Raw genomic sequence first — 18,054 nt, forward strand, 5'->3', positions numbered from 1 at the left:
AAATCTTCCTTTTGTAAATTTGTTGCAGTTTACACAATTTTTGCCCTGATTTTCCCCTTACGAAAATCAGGGGAAAATCAGGAAAAACAATTTCGCAACCGATCATCCTGTAGTTTGTGGTGTGTTACGGTAGATTGTCAGCTGCTCCAGTCTAAATCAGGAGTTTTCCCCGACTGGGAGCTTAACGCAGCCTGTTGAATGTGACAGGTCGCTGTTACTGTAAAAAGTTCGGATTCCCATCCTTGCTTTGTGAGGGTAAATTACCATCAGAAAGATTCCCCTCCAAATTTACCCTCAGAGGGAAAATTTGGAGAGGAATCCCAAACAGCTGACATGGCAGAAACCAAAGTGCAGCAGACATTGGAGATGATATGTGGAAACAACGTTACAGTTTATTCAATAAAATTTTTATTGTGCAAAGAATATAGAAATGACAAGGGGAGGAGTTGGAGAGAAATTGCTACTGGAGTCGATAAACCTGGTAATGTTTCAGCTGTTCTTCATTAACGTTGGCCGACAATTGGCTGACAACTGTAAGATCGTGTAGTGTTGCTGGACATTACACTAAGAAAATAAGGAAGGGAGGGTCGGGGGAGAGCACCGGAGTTGAGCCTTTTTTCATTCAGTGTCATCAAGTGTCATGATTTCAGCCCTTCAGCTCTACCTTGATTGTGTTGATTACTCATTACCCTCACCTGCATTGTGCTGCTCCCTATTTAAACAACTGCTCGTCACCAGATCGTCTGTTGCCCCAGTCACAGCTTTCAAGCCTTGTTTCATGTTCAAGAGAGTTTTATGATCTTGCCTCTTTTTTGACGACGGATTTTTGCCTCGTTCTTCTGCTGTAGGAAGAGTATTGGCCTTCTGTTGCTGCACCCTGCCTGTCTCTGACTCTGTTTCATGTCTTCTGATTACTGATTTTCATTGCCTGAGACCCTCCTGTGAATGACCCTGGATCGATTCAACAACTCAGCTTCTGGTTGGTGGATTTTGTCCCTGTTGTCTGTTTGTCCCCAAGGCCTCCCACTGTCCATTCATCCTAACCTCCCCAGGCTGGTTTCCCGACCCCTGAGAATCCCCCATTCCTACCAGTGTGACCAAACCCTGTGGAGCCCATTCTACTAAATCATTTTTTGTAATAAAACATTTGGTGAACCGTCAACTTGTTTTGGGTTCTGGCTGATTTTACCTTAACGTTACAAACAGAAAGAGAAAAAAACCAGAAGAAATGATGAAGCCGATTATTAAAATAAGGTTGATAGTTTAAATTTATCGTGAAATTCATTGATTTTTTTTGGTTTATCGAGAAAAGCCTAATTGTAGAAACCAAAACCCAGTAAAATCAGCAGCTGGTTGTGATTAAAATGCAGTTTGTTGCAGAGGTTCAAACTTCCTGATGGTGACCTCTCCTCCTACCTTTCTGGCGGTTTTAATCCTCACTGCAATGTTAGACTGGAGCTCATCTCTCAGATTAAACAGATTAACACTGAGCTGCAACAGGAACCAAACGTCTCTCCTCCAACTGATTTCACTGATTAATAACAAGGTTGGATAAAAACATTGAGCTGAGCTTCTCATTCCTTAAAGAGTCATGAAGAAAGACTCACCCTGGAACTGCAGGAAACAAGTTAGAAAGTTTAAAATATATGGAAAAAAACTTTGTAAATATATTCTAACAAGTGATTTAATTATCTGTTTTTGTATCTTTTAATGAATAAAACTGTATAAAAAAGGTGTAAATGGTTAAATGAAAAATCTTCAGAATGACCCAATTTTTAATATGATTAATCATCACAATAATTCTTGTTGGACCATCTTTACAGCAGTACTGAGGAGAAACTTTAAAACAGTTTTAATGTAACTATGTCCTAACATGAGATAATCTGAGAGAACAAATGGAGTTCCTCTGCCTCCTCCTGTGTTCTGCTGAATTACTCTACTGGGTCAGAACCAACCCATCAGAACCAGAACAATTATGAGCAGGTATTGTTCTTTTTGTCTAAATGAGGTGATTTTGGCTCCATTTTTCCAGATCACATAGTAGCATTTCTACCTAAAGCCAAACATTAACAGCCAATCCATGTGATCAATATCTGTGATAATCGGACCTCATGGTGATCAGAACCAGGAAAAACCCTGATAGTCTCTACCCAGGAGTAACATGATGGTTTAGAAGTTCATTGAAATCTTTTCTGTTTTGAAAGAATCTCACATTTGGGGAACTTGTGAATGATTACATTATTTATCATACTTGGTTCTGCTTAAAATCATTAAATTAAACTGAATTATTCTATTGTCATTATTGTTCTTACATTTGGGAGATTGAACATTTATATTTTATTAAGTTTTTAAAATAAAACTTTAAAAAGTTCATAAAATAAAATCAATCTACTGAACATTCTGATTTTATGAGGATCTGTTTGAAATGTTTGTTACAAAGTTGATTAATTTTTATGTGAATTAAATTGGTGTTTAATTTGTGTTTTTTGTAATGAACTGTTACTGGATGTAAAACTATTTTTATTTTTTAAAGTATTTTGACTCGTTTACTGGCCGACATTTATTCTATAAATCATTTGGTGACCAATTAAAAAATAAATATATTGAATTTAAAATGGAATATCTAATTTCTGGATCAGAAATATTAATCACTAATAAAGTATCCTCAAGTGACTGGAGTTTATTTATTTTAACACAGTTTGATGAAATGAAGAATAAAAATATAAAACAATTATAAATGAAACTGGTTCATTTTTTTCAGGGGAAAAACTGTCAGAAAAATACAAAGAAAATTAAAAACTTTCTTTTTAAACACCTTAAGTAAAATTTAACTCATAAAAGTGTTTAATAAATGATGGAAAATACTTTATTTTAAGATAAATCATTTGCACCACATGACATTTTTTAAGACCACAGCCGAATCATATTGATAAAAAACCTCTGAAAACGTCTCATTTTAATTTTTAATTATAATTTCTGTGCTCAACATTTCAAATGTTCTAATAATTGCAATGGATTTACATATTTTTAAATGTTTAATTTCCCCTGATGGAAATCCTGATACGTCAACGACCCTGAAACAGACGTTCCTCCAAAATCTCAGTGATTTCCTTTTCTTTCAGTCTTGCATCCACATCAGCAGAAAGAGGTTTTGAAAGCACTGAAATATCATCAGTAGCAATAATTTCAGCATTTAAAAGCTGAAATCTGACTTCATCTAGTTGAGTATCAAGTCCTTGAATGGGAGGTTTTAGACTCCTGGGTAGTTTGAGCAGTGAATGTAACAAACAGCCATTGATAGAAAAAGCTGCTGTTCCTGTAAATGAAGTCAACATGACAGTTTGATTTGATATGTCAGCCTCCTCTCCATCAGTAGAAGAGGCTCCTGATGGATCTGATGATCCAGAGCAGTGCTTCAGAGTCAATACATTTAATCAGGTGGGATTTTCCACTTCCTGCTCCACCGTTGACATAGAAGTCAAATGGATGAGGATTCAAAGAATCACAGAAACACTGAATACACCAGTCTCTTACTGCATAGAACACACAGGCCTGGTTCTGGTTCAGGTTCTGATCAGTTGTGCGTAACACAGCTGGATCAATTGAAGGCTGTTCCCTGATGACTCTGACTTCTGTTCCAGCATCAGACTGATGACTGCAGTCGGGGGCAACATCCTGTTCTTTGTCCTCATCAAAATATCTCTCAGATTCTCATCACACTGTAATCTTACAGCTTCAGATTCAGGAGCAAGAATCCACCATTCATCAATCACATTGTCTCTGTTTTGTTCTCCTTTTTCCACTGCACTCTGAATCTCCTCACAAAACTTTCTCATATTTGTCCGTCTGTCTTAATGCTTTTCACAGACTCAATGTCCTCAGAACCAGGAAGTTGTTTGCAGCCAGAATAGTAGAAGAACTGATGGGTTTGGGACCATCATAATGTAGAAATAATAATAGTGCGACTGAATACCAAAATGAATTAGAGGCATTTTAATGCTGGCTGAAAAAAAGAGCCAAACAGGCAAGAAGGTGAAATCAGAGACAAACAGAGAGATGGATTACGGCACTCTTCCTCTTCCTCTTCCTCTTCCTCCTCAACTGAGTTCTGATGGGTCGGTTCAGATGGTCTCTGAAGATCAGAAAGCTCAACCTGATTTAATAATCAGCATTAAAATACAATCAATCTAAACTCTGACACAACACCTGGATACCTGTTCCATCCACACTCCCACATACAGATGAAGGAATGAAACACTAAACAGCCCTGCTGCTGAAAACCTGCTGTGGCCTCACTGGAATATTCAGAAATACAAACATTAAAAAGGAGAAGCTGCATCACATTCAACAAAGAGTTCAACAAGAATCAAAGATTTGATCTCTGAGCTCAGACTCACAAACCAGGGAGAGGCTTCCATCATCACACACCTCTGACAAACACCTCCAACCTTTCAGCACTTCCTCTACCAACCAACACCACCAGGTGGCGCTGCACACTGTCAAGAAATCTGGTATGTGAGTGTGAGATTTGTCCAGGTTCATGCAGAAAAACGGATCATAAAAAGCCTAGGGGACTGCCACAGCCTTGTGTGTTGATTAATAATGATTTCTTAATGTGTAATTTCTGTATGTTTACTGTAACGATAAACCAAAATCAAGTAATCTATGGTTATTGAATTGCAACAGAGATAGGAGGAGAAGAAAAAGGCTTGGGTGTGCGAGCAGCTGCGTTTCCTGCCCATATCCTGTCAGTGGTTACTGCTGCGGATTCTCAGAGACTTGTAAATATAAGAAACGGCAGACTTGAGTTTCTAAAAAGTCACAAAAAGTCGTAAGCCAAGAAGATGCTGGAGATTTTAGTTAACAATAGTTATAGTTATCTTTAGAATGAATCACTTAAGAGAAAATCTAGACCAAACAGTAGACTTGAAGGTTAATGAAATGAATAGACAGAGTCATGAAGCAGGAAGAGCAGTTTCCAGCCGGCAGATTTATAAAAATAGTTCAGACTATTACTTAGCATGAAAGTTTAATTATAAATTTTATGATAAATTCTAGTTATCATAACATTATGAATGATTGATAAATCAGAGAAGTAAAATAAGTTATAAATGTGATTTTTATTCTGAACTTGAGATGTGAGTTTGGAGGATGTAGCTATCTGGTGGAGGTCGGGTGGCTTCCTGTTGCTCAGAGTCAACTGCCTGCTCAGGAAAGAAGTCCTACGCCTGGGTCGACATGACCCGGGTTGCAGGTGTCACAAGTGCATTAGTTCGCGGTCGGGTCATGGTGACCCAGGTTCTGGCTTCCTGCTTGCGCAAGTCAACCGCCCACGTGGAAAAAGAGACACGTGGAGAGTGGGGGCCTGGTTGCGCAATCATGAAGTCGCGCACAGATGCTCTTTTTCTCTCTCTCTCTGTACACCCCCATGGAAAGGGAGGCAAAGTATAAAAGCACGAGACCGAAGTGACACGAGGTTCTTCGTCCCCCGGCTGAGACTCGACACAAGTGCAGCAAGCAGACCAGCAGAGGACCACACCCTGGAACCAAGAAAAGCGCCTCACAAGGAGGACGACGGAGCACCTCACGCCGGACTAACAGGACGGAGATCCACCGACCCACTGCCTTGGTTCCTCATTGGATTTCCACACTCTGCACTCGACCCAGCGATCTCAAAACACATCGCAACAGACTTGGGGAATTGAACAAAAGTCACAGGATCGACCAAGAGCTGTTCGGTTGGATATAACAGACAGTTCACTTTGTTTCAGTTCCAAAGAGGATTCATTTTTCACGGAGAAGGATTCTGACCAAGGACTTCTGTTGCCCAGATCCAATTCCATCGATGGGTAGGAGTTGTGCCGCACCCCAAAGCCTTATTTGATAGATAGATGACAGTGTAGGGAAGTTTTAGAGAAAGGTTAAATTGATCTAAATTTTATTGATTTTCTTTGTATGGTAACCTCAAGTAAATTCTGTATGCCTGTCATTTTCCCTGCTAAAGCTTGCTTAATGAATACATATATTTTAAAATTCTTATTAGGTTGTGGACATTGAAATTAATTCAGTCATTTGAATCAAAGTTCTTCTATCTATAGTAAAACCAGTATACATGATTCTAGAATGTGGTGGTTTCAGACTTTCCTTTGGTGAGTGTAAATAATGACCCTGGGACTTAAATCCTAGTCACTAAATAATATCTAGCCGTTACCAAGTGCAGTTACAATAGGAAGGAAACTACCGTTAACAGAAGTGGTTATTGAAACTAGGCAGCTGTGACGGCTACTCAGCTGATTGTTTTTTAACTGAAAAGGGTCATAACTTCTGGATAGGAGGTAGTGAGAGCTGGACGAGTTCCTTTCGCCACCGGTTTAAATAGATTATCTCTTATAGATCTTGTTCAGGGTAAGACCCAGGTCTTAGAGATTTTCCGGACCTGTTAGACAGAGAACTGGTCAGTAGTCAGCCCGAGGATTTGTCAGGAGAGGGCGGGGCTGGCTATTGCATAGTAACAAACAACACATTTACAATGAGACCAAGAAGAAGAAGCAGCTTCCTGAATCCAGCAGCTGCAGTAATGGCTTGTGAAAGAGTCCAAGGAGCTTCTGGAACCAGAACCAGCAGATCCAACAGTCCAGAGAGTTTTTGTTTGCATCTTTCCTCTCAGATTTCCAAGCTGCTCTGAGAGGGAAATGACATCATCACTCTACTGATGATGTCACGCTCTGATGTCACTGATCAGGAGCTGCTGGACTTCTACATTTCCAGCATGGAGGACAGAGAAGATCTCAGCTCTGATGAGGAGCTGGCCTGCCTTCAAACTGATTCAGGGTCAAAGAAATATTTCCAGATGAAGTCAGACTAAAATGTTGGATTGTTCTGCTGTTGCAATCAGAGGCCAAGAAGAAACTTCAAGTTCTTCTCCTGTTCAGCTCCACCTTCCTGTCAGAGACTTCAGCTCCTCATGAGGAGAACAACTAAAGCCTGGAACAGACTGACACCAACATCCTGACATCTCATCCCTGAACAAAGCTTTGCAGCATCAAGGTGACTCTTAGCGCCATATATGGACAGATTTCCTCTAAAGGGGGCGGAGCCTGGATTGGAGGAACCAGCAGCAGCTTCCAGGAACAAACCTTGGGAACCTCTGGAGGAGAACATGGAGATGAGATTCCTGCTTTAATCAGTGGATTCATTGATAGAAAACATGACGACTGAAATATCTGAGAGCTGCAGCTCCATTTTCTACAGATCTGCTGGAACATCAGATAGAAATGAAGAATTTCATCATTTCACATCAAATCTGTTCATCTTCCACAGAAACAACTGAATTATTGAGCTGAACTGGTTCTAAAGGTCTGGATGGTAAAAACATCCATTGTTTTTATGTCTCATTAGTTTCCAGAAAGAGTTGAAATGTTTCAGAAGCTTTTATCCAGCAGCTCAGTAAAGATCTCTCCTCTTTCCAACCTGATTTAGTCCATGAAGCAGAACATCTCTGCTGCTGCAGCAACAGGAGGAAACTTCTCCAGCTCTCAACTTCTACACTCTGACTGCTTGGAAACAGATCAGGGAGGAACAGCCTTTTCTCCAGGCTGCCTCCTCCTGACTCTAGCGCCACCTACTGGCTGTTAACGTAACAGCTGAGGAGAAAAGAATAAAACAAGGAAATAAATGCTAAAACAGCAACCGGTTCATCCAGTCTGAATGTTGAAGTTATGACACAGAGACATTTTGTTCCCGTCTGTGGGTGAATTTTTCAGCCATAATTTCCAGTTTGAAAGCAGGAAGTTGTTTATTTCCTCTAAAACTTTTAATGCTTGTAGTCAAAACTTCTGCTCTCTTTCAAATATTCACTGTTCTTTCTCAAATCTTTTCTCTCCTTGGATCAAATCTCCTTTAGCAAAACTCTCTTCCTGCCTGCGAATCATTTTCTGCTTGAGTTTGGAACAGAATATTTTAAATGGGTGGGTTTAGATTTCAGAGGTTAGTTACATTTTAAAGAGTCACAATATTCTATCAAAAGAATGGATGTTTATTTTTATCAGCTTTATGGGTTTTCTAACATCTGTGTATCTAGATTGTTTCTATATTGTTAGAATAGACAAACATCTCTCTATCTAGACAGATACAGAACCACACAGACAAACCCACTAGAGGGAAACAATGAGTTTCCTTCTAACCATCTATAACATTTCTATAATCCAAGTGTTATAAAATCCAAAATAACACTTGGATTCTATTGGCTGAGAGGTTGCTAGGCGACGGTACTTTTCTGAGTGGTTTCAGCAGCAGTAGTGTGGTGATATTAAGGACTACAGTTGAGTTTGTTCCTTTGTTTCCTTTTTCAGATTATTTTATGTTAGTTTATATTTTTTAATAGATTCTTGTTTTTTATTTTTGTTTTGATGTTTTTTTTGATGCCATAATTGCATTAACTATAAAAGTTTTATCATTTAGTGTCAAAAGGATAAAAATAGTTAAAGTAAAAATTTCCATCTGACCAGCAGCTCCTAGAAGCTGATGATCTTTGACCTGCTGTGGAAGCAGAAAGTTTCTCTCTCAATGTTTCAGCACTTTGGTTCTGATTAATTTCAATAAATTATGATTCAATGTAATGTTTATTGCTGTTGTATTGAGTTCATTTCAAGAGCTGCTGAGGAACAAATGATCTTTTATTGACAAACTGATGAATGAAACCTTAGAACTGGTTCTGGTTCTGATCACTTTATATCATCACTGACATATTTGGATCATTTAAAAACAACTTAATCTGGGTTTAATTATTAGACATCAGACAGATTTATACTTTCACCACAAGAGGAAGATAAATTCCCCACAATTAAAGAGTTTAGTTGGTACCAAATTAAAACAGGTTCTGGTTCCATTAGAGCTGAACAGAACCTGGATCAGTAAAATAACAGCAGCAAAGTGTTTGTGTTCAAACTGGGAGTCATGAAAAGAATTTATGTCTTCAGACGTCAACAGATAAACTTTCCTCTGACTCAGTCTGACCAGTTAAACCAGTTTGGGTTCATTTCTCCTTGTTACTTAAAACTTTCAGTTTAAACTCACCTGTTCAGTTGTGGTACCAGTCTGGTTCTACTGCGGTTCTGTTGAGTCTCTGTTTGTTGTTCAGATTTTCTTCTTCAACTGTTTGGATCATTTGAACAAACTGTAAGTTTTCTTTGTTTTCTACTTGAACTTTATCTTCAGGAACTTTTTTGTTTGTTTCTTATTTTTCTCTCTGATGTTTGGAGAACAAAAATCTACTGACTAGAACTTAAAGTTTCATCTCTGCTGTTTGAAGGTTAATCTAAGGGATTATTAGATTACTGATAAACTGGAATCCAACAGCTCTTGATGAAGAGCTGATGTTCTTCTCTGAACAAACTGCTTCATGTTTTTATTTTCTGCAGTTAAATTCTAGTTTTCACCATTAAAGTTAAAGACAAAAGTTTCAAAGTAAAATATTATCCTTAAAATGTGTTTAATTCAGTCAGATTATTAAATAGTTAATCTTTGATGGAGCTGGTAGTTCAATAAATGTGAACTAAAATACTTCCTGTTGTTCAGGTTGAATCAGTGAATGTAAATGTTGCTCCATGTCTCCATCTAGTGGACTGATAGTAGAAGTGCAGCAGCTGATGGCAGCTTCCTCTGCCTCTCTGCTGTCTGACTGCATTCACCTGACACTGATATGAAGCAGAGAAGAAGAGCCAATCAGAGGAGGAGCAGCTGATCTTTTTCCAGCTCTAATGATGTAAAGGATGATCAGAGTTGATGTGCAGATGAATGATGTGTGTTTCCTCTGCAGGTGAAGGTAGAAAGTGTGTGTGAGCTGATGTGAATTCAGCAGCATGGATCAGTGTGAGGACAGAGAGGAGGGAGTCCCTCCCTCTAAAACCACTCTGTGTGGGGAAGATGAGAGCCAGAGCAAAGGTCAGAGGTGAGGTCACCATCTCTAACTGTCCACAGCCCTTTTCACACAGCGTTCACTATATCAGGCCAGAACAGACGTGGTGATGAAGCTGCTGCTGCTCCTCTTTGCTGATTAAGTTTTAATCATCATGTTTCTGTCAGGATCCATCAGAGACTCAAACCAGAAATAAAACCAAAACCCAGATGGTTGTCCTTGAAGAGCAGCTGTTCAAAGGAGAACCAAATTAACTTTAAATCTCCTGGATCTCCACCATCAGAGAGGTGAGATGTTTCTAACTGCTGTAACTGTTCTGTTTATATCTGTTATTGATGTTTCCATGGTAACATTGTACCACAGAACAGTAAAATCCAAATGGATCGTTGGATCTGCAATAGTGAATGAAACATTTTACTATTCTTTGAAATATCAAAGCTCAATCCATTTAAGCTCAACATGACAATATTATTCTATAATGTCGTTACATTTATGTTAAGGAGAGTGTCTTCCAGTCTTCTTTGGTGTACAAATAATTTTTAACGAATCATGTCATTCTTGGAAAAAATATCTACATTTTAAGAAGAATTGAGCAAAAAAGTTAAATAGTGATAATTTGTTTTGCTCTTTCATGATATCAGACAAGTTCTGCCAACTGGCTGGTAAACTTAGGATGGGTTCAACATCTGCTGCTGTTGCAGATATTATTAAAACATGAGTTAATTGGACCTTTTGGGGTTGAAAATGGACTCAAAATCACCTCCCAAACCTTCTGCCAGTTTCTAGAAAACACTTTCTAGTCAGCTGTAGTTTGAAGCAGTGGAAAGGAGAAAACCTCCATAGATTATAATTTTAGGACAAAGCTCCATTGCATGTATCAAAGTATTCCACTATGTGGCTGGAGAGTAAAAACCTTAAAGATGAAGAACAATGAAGTGCACCCTTTCTCACCAGACCTAAACCCCTTTGAAAGATTTACTGTGCAGGAAAACAGTTCACATCTATGAACAGAATCTGGGAATCTGTGGTTGCTGCTGCACAACAAGTTGATCATTAACAGATGAAGAAACTGACAGACTCCATGAATGGAAGGTTTATAACTGTTATTGAAAAGAACAGTGGCGTTATTAGTCACTGATTTAATTTGTAAATGTTAGAAATGTTTGTCAATATTGATTTGATGACAGTAAATAAGGCAGATGGGAAAATTTTCAATTTAATTCAGTTTCATAAAAATTAGGCACAGTAGTAGTTTCCCAATAATCGCACCAACATAGATATTGTTGTCCTTAGAAAACTGAAAATTTCCCTTTTACTTTCTTAGATGTTCAAGTTTAAGAGGAAATTAACATCTTGGATTGACTGAGAGTATTTGTTCAACAATGAGATTATTCCTCAGAACTAGAACTTGTGTAACAATTGTATATATTTTCCTAGAACAGCTTTGTTGTTGTATTGGGAAAGTAATAAATTCCCAATTTCATTTCAAGGAATCATTTTGGGATATTTTAGTCAGTTTCAGTTTGATGCCTGAGGGTCTGGAAATAAGAGGGTTCATTTCTTTAAGAACCAAGAACAAAAATTAACTTGAATCCCACAGCTTGGGCTCACAAAAAGATGAGAGCCAGAGCAAAGGTCAGAGGTGAGGTCACCATCTCTAACTGTCCACAGCCCTTTTCACACAGCGTTCACTATATCAGGCCAGAACAGACGTGGTGATGAAGCTGCTGCTGCTCCTCTTTGCTGATTAAGTTTTAATCATCATGTTTCTGTCAGGATCCATCAGAGACTCAAACCAGAAATAAAACCAAAACCCAGATGGTTGTCCTTGAAGAGCAGCTGTTCAAAGGAGAACCAAATTAACTTTAAATCTCCTGGATCTCCACCATCAGAGAGGTGAGATGTTTCTAACTGCTGTAACTGTTCTGTTTATATCTGTTATTGATGTTTCCATGGTAACATTGTACCACAGAAACAGTAAAATCCAAATGGATCATTGGATCTGCAATAGTGAATGAAACATTTTACTATTCTTTGAAATATCAAAGCTCAATCCATTTAAGTTCAACACAACAAAGTTATTCTATAATGTCGTTACATTTATGTTAAGGAGAGTGTCTTCCAGTCTTCTTTGGTGTACAAATCATTTTTAACAAATCATGTCATTCTTGGAAAAAAATTCTAAATTTTAAGAAAAAATAAGCAACAAAGGTAAATAGTGATAATTTGTTTTGCTCTTTCATGATTTCAGACAAGTTCTGCCAACTGGCTGGTAAACTTAGTCTGATTTCAACATCTGCTGCTGTTGCAGATATTATTAAAACATGAGTTAATTGGATCTTTGGGGTTGAAAATGGACTCAAAATCACCTCCCAAACCTTCTGCCAGTTTCTAGAAAACACTTTCTAGTCAGCTGTAGTTTGAAGCAGTGGTAAGGAGAAAACCTCCATCTTTAAAGAAGATTATAATTTTAGGACAAAGCTCCATTGCATGTATCAAAGTATTCCACTATGTGGCTGGAGAGTAAAAACCTTAAAGATGAAGAACAATGAAGTGCACCCTTTCTCACCAGACCTAAACCCCTTTGAAAGATTTACTGTGCAGGAAAACAGTTCACATCTATGAACAGAATCTGGGAATCTGTGGTTGCTGCTGCACAACAAGTTGATCATTAACAGATGAAGAAACTGACAGACTCCATGAATGGAAGGTTTATAACTGTTATTGAAAAGAACAGTGGCGTTATTAGTCACTGATTTAATTTGTAAATGTTAGAAATGTTTGTCAATTTTGATTTGATGACAGTAAATAAGGCAGATGGGAAAATTTTCAGTTTAATTCAGTTTCATAAAAATTAGTCACAGTAGTAGATTCCCAATAATCGCACCAACATAGATATTGTTGTCCTTAGAAAACTGAAAATTTCCCTTTTACTTTCTTAGATGTTCAAGTTTAAGAGGATATTAACATCTTGGATTGACTGAGAGTATTTGTTCAACAATAAGATTATTCCTCAGAACTAGAACTTGTGTAACAATTGTATATATTTTCCTAGAAAGCTTTGTTATTGCATTGGGAAAGTAATAAATTCCCAATTTCATTTCAAGGAATCATTTTTGGGATATTTTAGTCAGTTTCAGTTTGATGCCTGAGGGTCTGGAAATAAGAGGGTTCATTTCTTTAAGAACCAAGAACAAAAATTAACTTGAATCCCACAGCTTGGGCTCACAAAAAGATGAGAGCCAGAGCAAAGGTCAGAGGTGAGGTCACCATCTCTAACTGTCCACAGCCCTTTTCACACAGCGTTCACTATATCAGGCCAGAACAGACGTGGTGATGAAGCTGCTGCTGCTCCTCTTTGCTGATTAAGTTTTAATCATCATGTTTCTGTCAGGATCCATCAGAGACTCAAACCAGAAATAAAACCAAAACCCAGATGGTTGTCCTTGAAGAGCAGCTGTTCAAAGGAGAACCAAATTAACTTTAAATCTCCTGGATCTCCACCATCAGAGAGGTGAGATGTTTCTAACTGCTGTAACTGTTCTGTTTATATCTGTTATTGATGTTTCCATGGTAACATTGTACCACAGAAACAGTAAAATCCAAATGGATCATTGGATCTGCAATAGTGAATGAAACATTTTACTATTCTTTGAAATATCAAAGCTCAATCCATTTAAGTTCAACACAACAAAGTTATTCTATAATGTCGTTACATTAAAAAAAAATTCTAAATTTTAAGAAAAAATAAGCAACAAAGGTAAATAGTGATAATTTGTTTTGCTCTTTCATGATATCAGACAAGTTCTGCCAACTGGCTGGTAAACTTAGTCTGATTTAAACATCTGCTGCTGTTGCAGATATTATTAAAACATGAGTTAATTGGATCTTTTGGGGTTGAAAATGGACTCAAAATGAACTCGCAAACCATCTGCCATTTTCTAGAATACAAGCAGTGGTAAGGAGAAAACCTCCATCTTTAAAGAAGATTATAATTTTAGGACAAAGCTCCATTGCATGTATCAAAGTATTCCACTATGTGGCTGGAGAGTAAAAACCTTAAAGATGAAGAACAATGAAGTGCACCCTTTCTCACCAGACCTAAACCCCTTTGAAAGATTTACTGTGCAGGAAAACAGTTCTCATCTATGAACAGTATCTGGGAATCTGTGGTTGCTGCTGCACAACAAGTTGATCATTAACAGATGAAGAAACTGACAGACTCCATGAATGGAAGGTTTATAACTGTTATTGAAAAGAACAGTGGCGTTATTAGTTAAAATTTTCAATTTAATTCTGTTTCATAAAAATTAGGCACACTAATAGTTTCCCAATAATCACACCAACATAGATATTGTTGTCCTTAGAAAACTGAAAATTTCCCTTTTACTTTCTTAGATGTTCAAGTTTAAGAGGATATTAACATCTTGGATTGACTGAGAGTATTTGTTCAACAATAAGATTATTCCACAGAACTAGAACTTGTGTAACAATTGTATATATTTTCCTAGAACAGCTTTGTTGTTGCATTGGAAAAGTAAGAAATTCCCAATTTCATTTCAAGGAATCATTTTGGGATATTTTAGTCAGTTTCAGTTTGATGCCTGAGGGTCTGGAAATAAGAGGGTTCATTTACCAAAAATAAAAATTTACTTGAATTGTGGTTCACAAAAAGATGAGAGCCAGAGCAAAGGTCAGAGGTGAGGTCACCATCTCTAACTGTCCACAGCCCTTTTCACACAGCGTTCACTATATCAGGCCAGAACAGACGTGGTGATGAAGCTGCTGCTCCTCTTTGCTGATTAAGTTTTAATCATCATGTTTCTGTCAGGATCCATCAGAGACTCAAACCAGAACCAAAACCAGAACCCAGCTGTGTGTCCTTGAAGAGTGACGGGTCAATGGAGAACCGCATTGAATTTAAATCTCCTGGATCTCCACCATCAGAGAGGTGAGATGTTTCTAACTGCTGTTAATGTTCTGTTTATATCTGTTATTGTGACCATGTGATGATATCAAGTTCTGTTGGGTTCTGTTGTCATGGAAACATTAGACTGAATATCAGGTTATTTTATTTTCATGGTTTACATCAATGCACATGGTAACATTTCTAGTTAAAGACGTTCTTCCCTCAGATCCATGATGTGAAAGATCAGCAAGTTAAAATCATTTAAACTTTAATAAAGTGTAAATATATCTTTGGAAAGCTGACAGAAAAACTCACTAAGATTCAATCAGATCTGGTATCTATTCTTAATACCTGCAGTTATATAGAATAAAGCCACTTTAAGCTGCATAAAATCCTCTTATGTAATATTACAGCACCGGCTGCTTGCATAACTAATGATTTGAGTTACTTTGAATAGTTTTGATTATCAGTCCTGCTTCCTAATAATTAGTTGTTATTTCAGAGATTTTACTGCTGCAGGTTCAGACTAAACCTTGTACTGTCAACAAGACCAGGACAGAAATGTTCATGTGTATAAAATATTTCATTAGCAGCAGAACCAGGATGTTATTATAGAAGATTATACTGAGTTAATTAATCTGAGCTTCAACACCTGCTGATGAAACATATTGTAATAAAAAACTAAAATATAATCCCACAGTCTTCATGTTAACATCAGTATAAATAAATAAAGTCCAATGGGATCATTGGTAACACAAAAACAAATAAAAGAACTTCAAAGATTGAAACGGGTCCATTTAAATCCACATTATCGACCCAGAACTTCTATACGTCCATCTAGTCCACAATTTATGATGTTGGCATGACCTTTGAACCACAAATATTTCATTGCATTTTATTCTGTTTTGCATCAACATTTAAAAATATAACAGACTCACTTATTTAGTCCAATATTATTTTGGTGCTAAAACAAAAGGGCTGCAGTGAATTTAATTTATAGGTTAATATTTGGATTGTTCTCTAAATATGATTACAGACAGATTGATGCTGAAAGAAAAATATTTTTATAAACTTTAAGATTCCAGCTTCACCTCTGAGGTTTAAACATCATCCAACATGGCGGATCATCAACCATTTCTACAGTTAATATAAATAATACCTCATGTGGATCTGATTCAGAACCAGATGGTCTCTAACGGACCATCTGGTTCTGATTGAAGCTCCATCAGATCCTCCTTGGATGGTCAGAGTGGAAATGATTCCTGGTTCTTCTCCATGTCAGAACTCAACACTAAATCACCAAACTTCTCTCAGTCATTTCAAACCATCATGTTTGTCTCAGAATCAGATCTTTCTGCTCTTTAAACAAAGCTGGACATTATTCAGGAGGATCAATGATCAGGAACATGTTAGAGGATTGGACCGGTTCTGATGGGAATCATTTAGAACATCAACTTCACTCTAAGTAATAATCCTGTAAATTTACAGTAAAATACTGGCAGCTACAGATTCCAGCATTTTACTGTAAAGTTGTTATCTGTACCATATTTACAGTTTGTTACTTTTAAGGTAAAACAGTATAAATACTGTAAAATAAATTGTAAAATTCTGGTGAATTTAGGTGCCAGTAATTTGCTGTAAAATTACATGTTCAACACTGTAATAAAAATATTAAATTAATTTAATGTTATATTAAATACAGTGGTGAAACTAAATAAGGAGTAAAATACTGGCATCTGTAGCTGCCAGTATTTTATCTCAGGCTTATTTTCACCACACCATGCACTTTATCAGTGAGTTCTGGGAAAACTTATTAATATTACAGTCTTCATTTTACAGTAGAATATTAATAATAAAAGTGATAAAATTGGTGCAGTTTTAAAATGCATAATTATTAATTTACATCACAAAAATGGATGAGAAAACATTCTGTAGAAATGACGTTTTATTTAAAGGCACTTCAATGTACAAACCATTTTTACAAAAGGTAATTCAAGCACCTTTCCAGGTTTCATGGAATTAGTTACAAAAACATAAACCTTAAATGTCAAGAATTGGTCATGATTGTGAAAACGTTACAAAAACTGAAAAATTAGTTTCTAGTGTCTTTGACTGAGTTTAATCAATCATTTTTTTTTAATCTTAAGGTTTCCAATATAATGTTATGTAAAATGACCACATATCCAGGTCTCTTGGTATTGTTAAAAAAATAAAACCAGTTATAGTTTACATTATAAAATCCTTTTCAGGGCAACACAACATGGGATTCTGCATTTATTATTTAACAGTCAAAGTGGTTCTTAGTTTTTAAGATGCAGGAGAGGAAACCATGGAGCCTGGAAAAGCATAAGAAAATGTCAATTAGACCTTAAATGAGTTGGAAACAGAATTATTTCAAAGAAACAAATGACAACTATTAACCTGAAATGACACTAAAGGTGCATCAGGTTTTTGATCAAAGTGGAAACATGTGGATCACTATCTGCAGTTTCTTTGGTCTGTTTTTATGCTTTAAGGATTTTAATGTGAAACTCTTGGGGTTTTCACTCTGTGAATACTGCTGGATGAATATTTCCTGACTTTCTAATTGTTCCTGGTTCCTCCACAGAGTGGACCAGCAGAGCTCAGAGGTTCCTAGTGACCCATCTATCCAGCAGCATCAAACAAAATTGGACTCTGTATTTATGGTCTGTTCATGAACAGCAACTAATTTTCCATGGGTTCTGTTCAGTCATTTCCATGCTGTACTTTGTAGACCAGAGGACTGCCAGTCTGTCTAGCATACATCTGGTATTTTACTCCATGATTTCAGTCTGACGTTTACTTTATGTATTGTTTTGTTCCAGCTGTTGGAAGACAACATTGTCACTTTTGTGAAGAACGAGTTGAAGAAGATCCAGAAATTACTGAGTCCAGATGAGCCAGAATACTCAGGGAGTCAGAGAGATGATGATGAGGTGTTGGAAGGTGAGGATAAAAAGCAGAGGAGGATCAACAGAGAGGCAGTGATGAAGATCACACTGAACTTCCTGAGGAGGATGAAGGAGGAGGAGCTGGCTGACCGTCTGCAGAGAAGTAAGAGGATTTCTACAAAGATTTAACCTAATGAATAAATCAGACATTTACTGATGTCTCAAGAGATGGAATCACATTTATTCAAATCACCTTCAGAAGAGGATTTTATTTAGTTCCTAATTTTACTTTTTGCTTTAATTTAGAACATCTTGTT

General features: G+C 37.1%; 1 protein-coding gene across 3 annotated transcripts in view; it reads left to right on the forward strand.

The window, feature by feature from the left end:
• LOC122846989 (NACHT, LRR and PYD domains-containing protein 12-like) overlaps positions 1 to 18,054 on the forward strand; it is a 626,610-nt gene that overhangs the window by 14,392 nt on the left and 594,164 nt on the right. Inside the window, exons 1-4 of one of the 3 annotated variants that reach the window (XM_044144324.1) lie at positions 8,998 to 9,177; positions 9,818 to 9,949; positions 10,084 to 10,108; positions 14,767 to 14,867. In XM_044144324.1, coding sequence (XP_044000259.1) covers positions 9,861 to 9,949; positions 10,084 to 10,108; positions 14,767 to 14,867 — 215 coding nt within the window. In that variant the 5' untranslated portion in view covers positions 8,998 to 9,177; positions 9,818 to 9,860. Of the gene's footprint in view, positions 1 to 8,997; positions 9,178 to 9,817; positions 9,950 to 10,083; positions 10,109 to 14,747; positions 14,868 to 18,054 lie in introns of those variants that run through there. The other 2 variants (XM_044144325.1, XM_044144327.1) reach the window with 2 other exon arrangements.

Source organism: Gambusia affinis, linkage group LG17 (genome assembly GCF_019740435.1).
Source record: "Gambusia affinis linkage group LG17, SWU_Gaff_1.0, whole genome shotgun sequence".
NCBI classification, from domain to species: domain Eukaryota; kingdom Metazoa; phylum Chordata; class Actinopteri; order Cyprinodontiformes; family Poeciliidae; genus Gambusia; species Gambusia affinis.